The sequence below is a fragment of the Artemia sp. Qi Xiang Cuo genome, chromosome 6, assembly GCF_049724085.1.
Source record: "Artemia sp. Qi Xiang Cuo chromosome 6, ASM4972408v1, whole genome shotgun sequence".
Taxonomy (NCBI): Eukaryota; Metazoa; Arthropoda; class Branchiopoda; order Anostraca; family Artemiidae; genus Artemia; species Artemia sp. Qi Xiang Cuo.
The window spans coordinates 68,415,292-68,428,870 of NC_142799.1; the positions used below are offsets into that span (position 1 = coordinate 68,415,292).

The following is a 13,579-nucleotide window of genomic DNA, read 5'->3' on the forward strand; positions in this document are numbered from 1 at the left end:
ATTTCGGGGAAAGATGCTTTTTCAACTCGTGAAGAGGATGATATTGATCAATCAGGATCCGCAACAATAAAAAAACGCAACAATAAAATCAGCAACAATAATTACTTTGGAAAGACTGGACCGTAATAGTCACGACTGTTTCTGATGGAAGTGCGTTCGAAGTCTTCCACACTCTGCTAGATAGAGAGTTTTAGCCTATTCTTTCCTGTGAACATGGTGGGTATATTTTGCTTTAGTGTTGGTGGGTACTACTGTATTCTGTAAAAGTGAAGCAGTGAGTTGGAGTGATATTATCAATTATCTTAACAATGCAGAATGTATTTATTAGGCCAGCTCTATGATGTTGGAACTGAAGACTAGGCAAATGTAGTCTCTTCATATTCTGGTGGCATGGTAAATGTCTCAGATAAGGTATGATTCTGGTGGCTCTACGTTGTACTTTCTCAACTCTTTCTCTACCTCTCTTAATAAGGGGATACCATTCTGATGAGTAATACTCAAGTATTGGACGTACAATAGATACATAAAGTAAAATCAATGAACGAAGATTAAAAGTAGAAAATATGCGCTTTAGACGTAATAATTGGTTACTTGCCTTATAGGTGATATCCGATGCATGTTTATCAAATTTGAGGCTCCAAGCAAAACAAACCCCACGGTCTCGAACATACTCGACGCTTGAAATTAATTTACCATTAACGAAGTAATTGTAATGTTTAAGGAGTATACGGAAATAGTGCACAGCGTTGCAATTGGTTTCGTTAAGGAACATAGAGTGCGCTGTAAACCACCGGTGAAGATCAACCAAATCCCCTTGAAGTAAAGAAATGATATATTCATTCATGACTGACCTGTAAACTTTCACATCATCTGCGAATATTTTTAAGGTTGAATTCCTAACAACACGTGGCCAATAATTAATAAGAACGCAGAAGAGTATCGGCCCAAGAAAGCTTGCCTTGTTGAACTCCACTTATGACAGACATGGGTGATGACAAAGCATCACCTACCGCAAGATCTTGGGTTCACTTTGTAAGATATGTTTTTTATATGTTATTTATGTTTTTGTTGCATTCATTGTTTGTGATAATTTGATATTTGTGCTAGAAAATAACTGTAGCTCTGTTAGCTCAGGTTTTAACGTTAGTTCAATCAGTCTTGGTAGCATCATTGACATCATTATTAAACAAATGTTAGTTATTATACGATTTTGTATATTTCGCTTTTTTGATTAAAATACTGTTTCTGCAGACTTTACACAACGCTGGTGTATTTTCAATGAAGAACTCATAGAAAAATTTGGCATTGAATGTAGGGAATTTTGTACTTAGCTAATGGCAAGTGGATTGACTTTCACCTTAGTTGAACCTTCTGATTCCCATAAAATTTTACTCATATATTTTTTTTAGCAAAACAATTTTATGTCAAGGACCTTCTTTTTATCTTGAAAAGTGGGGAAGTTAGGTGAATAAAACTTTCAGGAATGAATACAGGGCCAAAAATATACCCTGGGAAAGTATTCTCAAGATATGAGGTCAACCCTTCTCTTATTTCTAGTGCCTAGAAGATTGTATGCTCAACAGATATCCATCTGAACTATATAAACAGCACAAGAGGCATAGGCTACCTTAATTTTCAGTTTTTGATCCATTTTTTGGTATAAGCCTAGAATTGAGGCTTTTGAGAAGGAAAATTTTTAAAGTTTCCATGCATTTGCCATGAAACTCTCTTGTTTGAACATGTGTAGGCCTACTCTTAATTGAGTCAGCACTAACAAAATTAAGAAACAGAAAAACACATGACAATGTAGCCTACAATTTGAGTTAAGCCATATGGGGGGTTTGAGATAAAGTATAGCAGAATTGCTTCAAAGACTGGTAAGATTCTACTTTAGCTAGTTTTGGAATATAGCCGACCAATTCAGGGTATATATTTGCACATTAGGGGGGTGGGGGTAAATTTGATTTCTTATGTAAATGTAAGTTTAAATTTTTCACCCACCCCCCCTGATGTGCAAATATATACCCTGAATTGGTATATATAGGGGTGGGGGTAAAATTCATTTCCTACAAAAATGATTATTACATTTGGAATTTTCTTCAGATATTTGAAGTTTTTGCTGCAAGTTCCATTGAGAACCAGTAATTCATACCTGATCCGGCAATATGCAGTAACTGATCCATTTTCTGCAGTTAATCAGTTGCTTGATAAGTATTGTGCTAAGTTGGAGGGTATCAGCCATCCTTGGCTACCTCTACTCTTGTCACTTTGATTGATGTGTATGTGTATTTGCTTTGTCTGTACCATTAATTGTATATTTTTTTTTTCTCTCTCTCTTTTCTGTTGTTTTTTTTCCATCAATTTCTGTATTTATGATGGGTTTAAAAAATAAATTCAAATAAAAAAGGCATTGAGTGGTATGTTTACTTAATTCATAAGTCAATAATATGAATAACAAAAAATTTACCAATGAAATTTTCAAGGATGAGTCTATAGGCTAAAGTATGTCCCAGGAAGGTATTTTGAAGTACCTACCTCAACTCCTTCTCCCTCTAGGGGGTCCTGACCTTTAAAAATCTGTGTGTTATAAAAGTGAAACCTTGCAAAATAGATCTTTTGCTTAAATGAAGTACAACAAAATTTTTTTTCTTTTTGGGAAAGACCACATTTCTTTGGCATTCCAGAAAAATATTAATGGGTTTTTGCACTGCCCCTATTTTACCACAGCATGATACAATGTGAGGACAGTAACAAGAACCCTGCCTTCTTAGTCAAATTTTCAGAAATAATTTGTCAGCTTAAATTAAATATGTGGTCTCTGTTTTGACAAGCAATTCAAACAAAAAAATTACATTTAATATTTTTGATTGTTAGAATAAACATCAAACAATAAAAGTTACATTTTTAGAATCAGAAGAAAATCAGCTTTCTGTTAATATGTGAATAAAACGGAAACATTAAAAGGATATATACAACAAAATAGGATAATTGGTATTTCCAAAAAGAGGTCATTGTTGGTAAGTCAATAAACTAATAATTTCAAGTGTTTAATCTTAAATAATTTTAATAAAAACCATATTAATATATAGCTTAGATTATTAGCTTTTCTCTGATATATACAATTCTTCTCAATTCCTCTTTGGTAACAAAATGTAAGGGTTTTAGTCTTACATAATTTTACTCAATTGGATACTGGTTTTTTACCCTATTATGAAGAAAGAATTGCTTTCTGAAGTAAGAATGTTTCTTTCTTAAATTTTCAATTCTAGGCTTATATCTCTTTTTTATTGGCTTTAGTTTTTTAAATTGCAATTTTTTTCATTTCAGTAGATTTTAGGTTGGCTAAATACTGAGCAGGTCACATAAATGGCCTAAAAATTAAATTATCATACTACTTGATACATTTTTTATGCACTTTCTAAAGATAAAAATTGTTTTGTTGCAAATTCATTTTCAAGCTGTTTATAGACTCTTAAAGATAATACCTTTTAACCTTAGTATAAATTCATTCACAATACAAATTCACAGTATACAAATTCGTTTTAAAGCTGCTTATAGACTCTCAAAGATAATACCTTTTAACCTTAGTATAGATTCAGCTTATATACCTCTGTTAGCATCACTTTTGTTTAAACTAGTTTAGCTCTAATTAACCTTTCAGGAGTGTTTTTGGGGCCTAAACTAGCCTACGCTCTGGGAAGATCTTCTGAAGTATTTCCCCCCACCCCTCCTTCCACCTAAGAGGACTGACTTTTCATGAACTTGCTTAAACTTTTTGCTGTAAAATTAATAAAACCCTCTGAAATAGATCTAACCAACAGCACATATAGGGCTCAAAAAGCTTTTTAGGGTTCATAAATTTGCTAGGCTAAGTAATGGCTTGTAAGGATTTAAATAATGTTGAGAATAGTGTCTTAAGTTATTCTATGTAATATTTTCAACATTCTCCCAGGAGCATTCTTTTGAGTATATTATGTGCAGACTGCTGTTAAATCAAAAGTTTATTGTAAAAACTGCCCTAAACCTTGGTTTTAAAGTGAACAGCAATTGTAGGGATCAGCTGCAGTCACTAAAATCACTTATTGAGACATGTCACTTCTTCACTAAATTTGTCACTAAAGTCAGTTTTTGTTCATGTTTTGAGCTCTTTTTTTCAGCAATTTAGTGAACTAATTTAAGATTCCTAGAAAAACAATTCAAGTTCCTAGAAAAGGTAAGTTCACTCTTGATAAATAATCCTCTCATAGCTGCACATAGGCCTTTGTTCACTGAACATCCACCCAAATTGGCTGCTTAGAAGATGGACATTGTGGCTAAGATTCTTAAGTTAAATTTCCAGTATTTGCTTCTCTTTTTATGTTTAGCTGTTGCCTGTAGACAATACAAACTAAGACCCAAAAGTTTAGGGGGCATCAAAACATAAGAAGAAATAAGTGTTGTTCATTGGCTTTATGAGTTTATACTTGTTTGCATAAATTTATGAGTTAGTGAGAAGGCTTTCTAAATCCATTCTAACACCTGCTCTTTTCAAATTTCAAGTGAGGGGTAAGACAAACATTTTTGGGAAACTGGTTTGGTAGGGAAGAAAGGACTGGATACATAGTGCAAGAGTAGTGTGCCAAGAGTAGTTATGGTGGCAGTTCATTTTACTGCAAAATGCAAAGAGACACTTGGCTACCAAAAAGGGTTTCAAGCTCTTCTTCAACATGCAGCCAAAAAGGAGAACAAGATGAATGCTTCTACTATGTTAAACCCATGTCAACTCAGGTTCACCAGATTAACTTCAATCAAAAACAAGTCACAAGCTGGGAATGCTTTACCAGAGAAGAAGGCTTGAGATGTTCTGCAAGCAATGCAGCTTTGAAGGTAGAAATAAAATGGGTCTTGAATAGCCAATTCTTTTACTGCATCTTTGTTTGATGGTTTTGTCAATGTTTTTCAAACTATATTTGCGGGTGCTTCCTGGAATGCTTCTTGTTAAATGCCAAAAAAATTGTGCACTTGTTGACAGAGGCAATTTCTTCTTATTTTAGGGAACTTTTGATTTAACATATTCAGACAGCTGACTTTGTACTGGTACATGATGAGACCATAAACCATGCTGGGGTGAAAGAGCTCCAAATAAGAGTCTGGTACTGATCAAAGGAGAAAAAACTAGCTATTACTTGAGATATTATAAATTGTTATCTGGGACATGCTGCTAGTGAGGATCTGAGTTAGAAGATCTTCCAGTGTATAGAAGATGAAGGACTTCCACTTGAAAGACTGTTGATGCTTGTGAGCAATTGTCCAGTTTGGTCTATTGTTTACTCAGAAAAGAAAAAGAAGTATTCAAAAAGTCTGAAATATTGGTACCTGCAACATCCATGCAGTGCATAATGCATTCCAAAAAGGACTACAGGAACTCAGAGAGGATGTTCTGAGATGATAATTTCTTTTTATAATTATCATTTTTGAATAGTCTGCTTGTTGTGATGATCTTAGCCAGTACTGGCTAAGAGTTAAGGCTCCACAACACAAGTCCATAAAGCATGTCTTCATTATCTTGCTTACCAAAGAAGAAACTGCAAAGTGCTTGACCAGGCAATAGCCTACTCTGATTGAATATTATCTGGAATTTGTGCTATAGAAAAAGAGCTTAGAGTACCTTATTTCAAATCCAAAGTATTTGAAAATTGTCAATTGACTAAGAAAACCAACAATGAAAGCTGAAATCAAGTTTGTTGTAAGTTCTGCAAAAACCTTCAGTAAAGTCACTGGAGTATTTCAACCACAAGAACAATTAACTCATGTGCTGAATATTGAGCTATAGCACTTCTTAGACATATTGGACATGCCAATAATGACAACCTTCACCTTGCCATGGAGTTTAAAGTGTAAGTAGTTCTGCAGAAGTATATCTAGAGTATCCTTTGTGTAATAAGCAGATCCTGACAGTCCTTGCATCTTTTAAAGTGACTCAGAAAGATAGGAATTTTTTTTTAGGAGTTGGTAAGAACATCAAAGATGCTGTACAGTATTTTCTGGCAAAATGTCCTGTAAACAACAAGTTTTTCCAAAGGCTTACCTGCTTCAGCCTACCCAAGCCAGACTCCCAGCCAATGGGTTGCAGTGATGTTTTCTACATTGCAAGAGAACTTCTTTTGAAATGAACATAGAGAAAGCTTAGGAAGAATGACTTATTACATCTGGAACCTGTGTCTTCACCTACAGACATACACAAATTGATAGCTATTGGCAAAAGATCCTTAAACTAAAGGCACCAGATGGTGATTTGAAATATCAGGCCTTGGATTGAGTAGTTAAAGCAGCTCTTTTGTTCTGCCTTGAAAGTGCAGATGCAGAGCAACTATTTTGCTGTTAGGTTCAGTTGATGACTTGCAGGTAAGCCCATAGAGAGGAGTGGACACTAAACACTAAAGCTTTTATTGCTGATGCTTGGTGCAACTATGAAAACAGACCCAAACTTATGCTGATCACAAAGAAGCTGTTGTGTCTGGCAAGATAAGCCAGAGCAAGCTATGAACTTTACCTTATAGTACTAAAACAGGATAAATTGGAAAAAGAAAATTTTGAAGCTGAAAAGAAAGATGCTAAACCTGCAGTCCAGAACCTGGCCTAGAGGAGGCAGAAAATAATTGAGTGTGGGTCAGAAATTTTTTTATAGACAAAAGAAATTGGTGAAACTCTTCTGAAAGAAACAGGAGAATATCTGAAGAAAGGAGTTGAGGAGAAGGACTTTTTGAATATTGGTCTAGCTCAAATCGTGCTGAAGTAGCACTAAAAGCTTGTTCCAAAGAAAGGGAAAGGGCAGATGATGCTAAATCTATGGAACTACTTGTTTTGAAGAGGAAATCAGAACTGGTTGATTGCCTTTTAAAAAAGCCAAAGAAGTAATGATGCTAATTATATTGAGTTTAATTCTATCAGTGATTTGTTACACTTGCTCCCAGATGCCAATTGTACATGATATTTCTCTTTGTAAATAGTCAATTGTTCTGCTTTACTAGGGTTGTTTGTTCTGTGTACTTCAATCAGAGTTTAGCTTTCATTTAAAGTTCCCTTTTTGTATGAGCAAATAAACTAATCATAGGCAGCGTGATAGCGCTGCCTAAGTAAAGAACAATGTGGGCACAATGTATTATTTTTTTTTCTTTCTCCATACGCAGGCACTTCGTATTGAAGGAGTTGTCGTAGAAACTTCGAAAAGGGCTCATTCGATTGGAAATTGGAGTGGCTAGTGCAATTTTTAATAGTCAAAAGTAATTGAAGGGTAACTAGCCGCCTCCCACGCCCATCATTCCCCCAAACACATCCAATAAAATTTTGAGATAGCCATTTTGTTCAGCATAGTTGATTTCCAGATAGAAAATATGTTTTTGAAGAGGACACTCCCCCACAACCACAGTTTATAGAATTATCCAGTAAGTTTATTGCAGATCATTTCCGGTCTTCATTCTTGGTACAAACAAAAAGCTCCTCCCACTTCTTTCTGCATTAGCGGGTTAGTCTGTTTCTGTCAATCAATGAGAAATGGTTACAAAGTGCATTATGCGTAATAGTGGGTTTCCACTTGTTTCGTGTCCAAGAGAAATCTGACTTGTCTACCCATGAAAAGATCTAATGCCGCTTATGTTTCTATCTGCAAAAACGTTCTTTGGAGCACTCGCACCTTGGTCCGGGTTTTTATAATGGGTGAGATAGGGTATGATCATACTGCTAATTCTATAAACTGTGCCCACAACCCTCAGGGCAAGGGTTTTAAGTTATGCCCTGGGGGCATATAAGATTTTATAGAAGGCCTTGTCAAAGAAACTTCAAAAAAGGCTTATTCAATTGGAAATTCAAAGGGCTAGTGCCCTTTTTAACAGTCAAAAGTGATTGGAGGGCAACTAGCCCCCCCCCCATGCCCATCATTCCTCAAAACACATCTAATCAAAATTTTGAGATAGCCATTTTGTTCAGCCTAGTTGATTTCCAGATAGAAAATAAGTTTTTGAGGAGGATTCTCCCCCACAACCCTTAGGGCAAGGGTTTTAAGTTATGCCCTGAGGGCATATAAGAGCAAATTGGCACACTGTATCATTTATTATTTTGTTTCCTTTAGAGCAGTGCACTTCGTATTGAAGAAGTTGTCATAGAAACTTTGTAAAGGGCTCATTCAATTGGAAATTGGAGTGGCTTGTGCCCTTTTTAGAAGGCAAGTAACATCCCTTCCATGCCCACTATTTCCCCAAACATATCCAATCAAAATTTTGAGACAACCATTTTGTTTCACACAGTTTATATTTCAGGAAATTATACCGTTGAGCAGGAGAATATACCTAAAATCTTCAGGACAAGCGTTATAAGTAATACCCCGGGGCTATATGAGTTTTGATTGAAATTTTGGTTGTAGGAACTCGAAAAAGGGCTCATTCGATTGGAAATTGAAAGGGCTAGTGCCCTTTTTAATAGTCAAAAGTGATTTGAAGGCCACTAACATCCCCTCTCACGCCCGGCTTTTCCCCGAACACATCCAATCAAAATTTTTAGATAGCCATTTTGTTCAACGTATTTGAAAGTTCTGGAAATTAGGTCTCAACCCATCCCCCCCCCCAGAAAAAATAAAACCCTCAGGGCAAGAGTGGTAAGTTATGCCCTGGGAGCCGGTAAGGTTTTTATAGAAAGTGATGTTTTAAAAACATCAAAAAGGGGTCTTTCAATTAAAAATTGAAAGGGCTAGTTCCCTTTCAATAGTCGAAAGTGTTGGACGGCAACTTATCCCCCTCTCCCCCCCACCATTCCCCCAAACACATGCAATAAAACTTTTGAGGTAGCTATTTTGTTTAAGGTAGACGAAAGTTCAGGAAGTAAGGTATTTCAGAGTGAAAACCCCATGAAAGCCATCAGGGTAAGGGCTTTAAGTTATACCTTGGGGACATATAAGGTTTTTGTAGAATGTTGTTGTAGACATTTAAAAAGGGGCTCATTTGATTGGAAATTAAAATTGCCCTTTTTAATAGTCGAAAGTGAGTGGAGAGTAATTAACCCCCCTCTCATGCCAACCATTTTCCCAAACACATTAAATCAAAGTTTAGAGATAGTCATTTTTTTCAACGTAGTTGAAAGTTCTGGAAATTATCTATTTAAGGATGACAAACCCCCCAGAGTCCCCAGGGCAAAGGTTGAAAGTTATGCCCTGGGGGCATATAAGGTTTTTAATGATTGTTTTTTTTGAAATTGAGAGGGCTAGTGCCCTTTTTAATGGTTGAAATTGTTTGGAGGGTAACTACCCCCCCCCCCCGCCCCTCCTCATGCCCACTATTCCCCCAAACCCATCAAATCAATATTTTCATATAGCCATTTTGTTCAACATAGTGAAAAGTTCTGGAAATTAGGTCTTTGAGGATGACCCCCCCAGCCCTCAGGGCGAGGGTTGTAAGTTATCCCCTGGGGGCATATATAGTTTTTATTGAAAGCGTTGTCATAGAAACTTCAAAAGGGCTCATTTGATTGGAAATTGAAAGGGCTAGTGCCTTTTTTAATAGTTGAAAGGGATTGGAGAAAGACTAACGTCCCTTGCACGCCCAATATTTTCCCAGACACATCCAATCAAAATTTTGAGATAGCCATTTTGTTTAACGTAGTTGAAAGTTCTGAAAATTGTGTCTTCAAGGATGACAACCACCCTCACAGCCCTTCTGTCAAGGGTTGTAATTTATGCCCTGCGGGCATATAAGGTGTTTATAGGAATTGTTGTCGTAGAAACTCAAAAAGGACTCATTCAATTGGAAATCAAAAGGCCTAGTGCCCTTTTTAATAGTCGAAAGTGATTGGAAGGCTTGACATTTTTATAGTAAAGATCGATGTAAGTATTATGTATTATTTTTTTGTTGGTGCCGTTGTTTAGACCAGGGCACTTTGCATCAAAGGAGTTGTCGTAGGAACTTTGAATGAAAAGGGCTCATTCGATTGAAAATAGAAAGGGCTGATGCCGTTTTTAATTTTAAAAAGTTTTTGGAGGTAAACTAATCCCCCTCCCACGCCCATCCTCCCATTTGACTTTATGTTTAAAAACTAAATGTTACCATAAGATTAAATCAAAATGCACAGTGTTAATGCTAATTCCCAATAAGGCATCTCAGCAGTATCCAAAGTACGACCGAGGGCATTATGTTCAAACTTACGTGGCTTCTTCTGCTCATAAAATTTAACCAAATCAAAATAGCGTAAGTGTATCTAAGCTATCAAAGAAAGTAAACAGATTTTTTTGTGAATTGTATCATGTTTTCCGTTTCAGGTCAACTAGAGGGGGTATGAAACTAAATTAAACACTACTATTTGTGTCTAGATTTTTAAAAGGTTTCATGTTGTTAAAAATTTCTGAAAAATGTTCTCCAGCATACAAATAGCAAGCCAAACTATAAGGTCTTAAAAAACGAAAAAATTTAAATTATTTTTTTACTTTTCCCCGAAAAGTTTATGCCAATATAAAACAGAAAAATATTAATTTAAAAAACTTTTTCCGCAAAATACGTTTTTTCAATTGAAAGTACATAGCTCCATTAAGCAAAAAATGAGCAAAAGTAAAATCAAATAACCTACCAAGCGTGAGACTACCACAAATCAGTATCGATAAATAAATGAAACCCAAACCGAACAGAAATTACAACAAACAACCGAGTCAAACTCAAAAGAAGCAGAAATTAACATGAATTGGGTTCAAAACCTCCTTCCCTTCTCAAGATTATAATGAAATTTGCACCCAACTCAAAAAAAGCCAATGTGTATTGTCAGTTTAATATACATATACTGATATTTAGTAATCAAAATGTTAATATTATTTGATTTATTAAAGTTATAAAAGTAAAAATATTATTTTTTTTTCAGTAAAGTGCAAATTATGTTCTGGCCTCACGCTTGGGAGATTATTTGATTTTATTTTTGCTCATTTTTTTTGTCTAATGAAGTTCTTTACTTTTCTTTGAAGAACTTATTTTGTGGAAAAAGTTTTCTTAATTAATTGAAGAAAAAATAAGACTTCCAGCCTTCTTTTCCATAACCTCATGGGCTTTTAGAAGACAATTGACGATCATAAGGTAGTAACTGGGACTTGTGTAGTTCATCTACATATGCTCTGTGTGTCTCTTGGTTCTTATTTTTTTTAGTTGTGAAATACCTGAAGTCACTTTTTTTGGGAGCATCATTGCGGTTGACCCCTGCTATTATACATTAGTTATATTAAATACAGTCAAATCCAATGTGTAGATCCCCTTTTATAATAATAATGGAATAATTCAAACTTTACACAACCAGAAATTACTGTTAATGAATAAATGAAAACCCAAAATGAACATAAATTAAAACAAATATTTACATTATACATTGAATTAATATGTATATAAATAAATAAAACAAGCAGAAATAAAAAAAAATCAAGTTAGACTACAAACTAACAGAAATTACTAAAAAGAGGAGTAGAGTTGCTGCCAAACTAAACTTTCTAAATGTTATTGTGCTATTCACTTTTCTGAAAATCAATTATATATATATAAAACAATCTTTTACAATGACAACATTGACACATCAAAAATACCAGGTAATTAAAAACTTGAATTGGTGAAATTTCTTGGAATTAAAATCATTACATGTTAAAAACTAGTTTATTTTAGTTAGTTCTTTCAATTCATCTGAAGTATTATTTTGTATTGTTTTATTTCGGAACAGACACCCTGTTCTGTTCTGTCTTTGTCGGGTAAACTTCAAAAGGTTAGATTTTCGTTTTTTTTTCTCTTTTGTTTGGCACTGAGGACGACTTGGCGGAGGTCCTTGTCGAAATATTTGCTTATTTCTTCTTCTTCATGGTTTTACACTGGCTGACAAAATCCTCGTTTTTACACCTTTTTTGATTTAATTTTGCTATTTTCTTTCCTCTCTGAGTTTCATTTAGAGAAATTTCTAGTTACTTAAGGTTTGGATTATTACATGACTTTTTATGCTTGGCTTTGGTTTTAATATGGCTCTTTACTTTTCTTTGAAAAGCTTCTCTTTCAGAATATTTTTTTTAATTAATAAGAAGAAATTACTGACATGATAGCCACTTAAATATCGACTTGCTGTACCAATCTTATTCTCTGTTGGTAAATGCAGCAATTTTATCAACTCATTTTCTAAATCAGGTAAAAACATATCAGGTAAAAACATTTTCTAAATCAGGTAAAATTAACGTAATCAGGTAAAAACATTTTCTAAATCAGGAATAACATAAATAAAATGATAAAATGGTACTGGTGCATTATGCAGACACAACAAAAGAAGTCAAGTTTGGTTAATGCTAGTGAAATAAAATAGGATGAATATATTATAGTTTAGAAACAAATTTGGGCTATATATTTGCACATTAGAGGGGGGGAGGGGTAAAGCATAGCATATATTAAATTTGTAACCTAATCTAACCTAGGTACCTTTCCCCCCTAAACTCCAAAAAACAATCATTTAAATATTGTAACTCATTGTGAAACCACGGCTTTGCAATCATTTATCTATACCGGTCACTTGCAAATAGCCTGTTTGACGGGTTTTGTGATTGGTTTCCTTGTTACAGTATATAGTGGTGTCCGGATAATGCAACAGTACCGATAAAACTGCTGAAATTAGATGTTAATACTGACAGAATATCTACTATTATCAATCAGGCATAAGACTATAAAGAAAATTTCAATAATTTAGCCAGCCAGAAACAATGGATACTATTTTTTTCCTATTAACACTTTAGCATTTTGAAGTAACTGATTGATAAAGCTGGCTAGTGTAAAACTGGGGATGTTTTGGTTGTTAATTTTAAGCAAAATAGAAGAGATTAACTACCAAAGATTAATACATGGGGTGTCTTAAGTAAAATCTGTTTGAAGATAAGTACACAACAATAGAAAAAAAGAAAGTTTATTTTCAGAAAGTACATACTTTACTCTATTTAACGGCATAGTTGTGAAGTTTGTTCAAACACTTATCATCCCTCTCAACTAATTTAAAAGTAACCTTTTCATAAAAACTTGCCGCCTACATTAGTAATGAAGAATTTACTGCCGTTTTTACATCGTCATTATCATTGTAATGGTTGCCACTGAGGTGTTGCTTGAGGTGCAGAAATGGGTGGTAATCACTCGACACAAGATCAGGACTGTTGGGTGGATGGTCAAAACTTTCTAACAAATCGTGGGTTTGACCTGCAATGTGAGGCCTTGCATTGTCATGAAGAAGGACTATTCCCTTTGTCAGCACGCCAAGTTTCTTTTTCTTTTTATATCAAACTGCATAGCTTTCTAAGGGTATGACAGTATGCTTCTGCATTTATTGTTGTTCTTCATTGTATTAAGTTTTTGCAGAGAGGTTACTTGAAAAACTAGTTGTATGATTAGAATTTTCAAGTTTTATCAGAAAAGGGTACAAAACTCTGATTTTCTTAAATTGGAGCGTTTTCACCAACAAATTCGACAGAACAAAAAAGTTACCTGTTTTCGACGTAAGTCGGAACCCAATTTGACACGTGTCAAAATACATGGGGAATACTTGTTGGCAGATCCTCGTGGATTTGACA

General features: G+C 34.7%; 1 protein-coding gene across 2 annotated transcripts in view; it reads left to right on the forward strand.

Moving 5' to 3' along the window:
- Positions 1 to 1,281: 1,281 nt before the first annotated feature.
- Positions 1,282 to 13,579, forward strand: part of LOC148951546 (atlastin-like) — a 121,688-nt gene continuing 109,390 nt past the window's right edge. The window contains exon 1 of one of the 2 annotated variants that reach the window (XM_089091068.1): positions 1,282 to 1,337. In XM_089091068.1, coding sequence (XP_088947194.1) covers positions 1,335 to 1,337 — 3 coding nt within the window. In that variant the 5' untranslated portion in view covers positions 1,282 to 1,334. Of the gene's footprint in view, positions 1,338 to 2,907; positions 3,018 to 13,579 lie in introns of those variants that run through there. The other variant, XM_089091070.1, reaches the window with a different exon arrangement.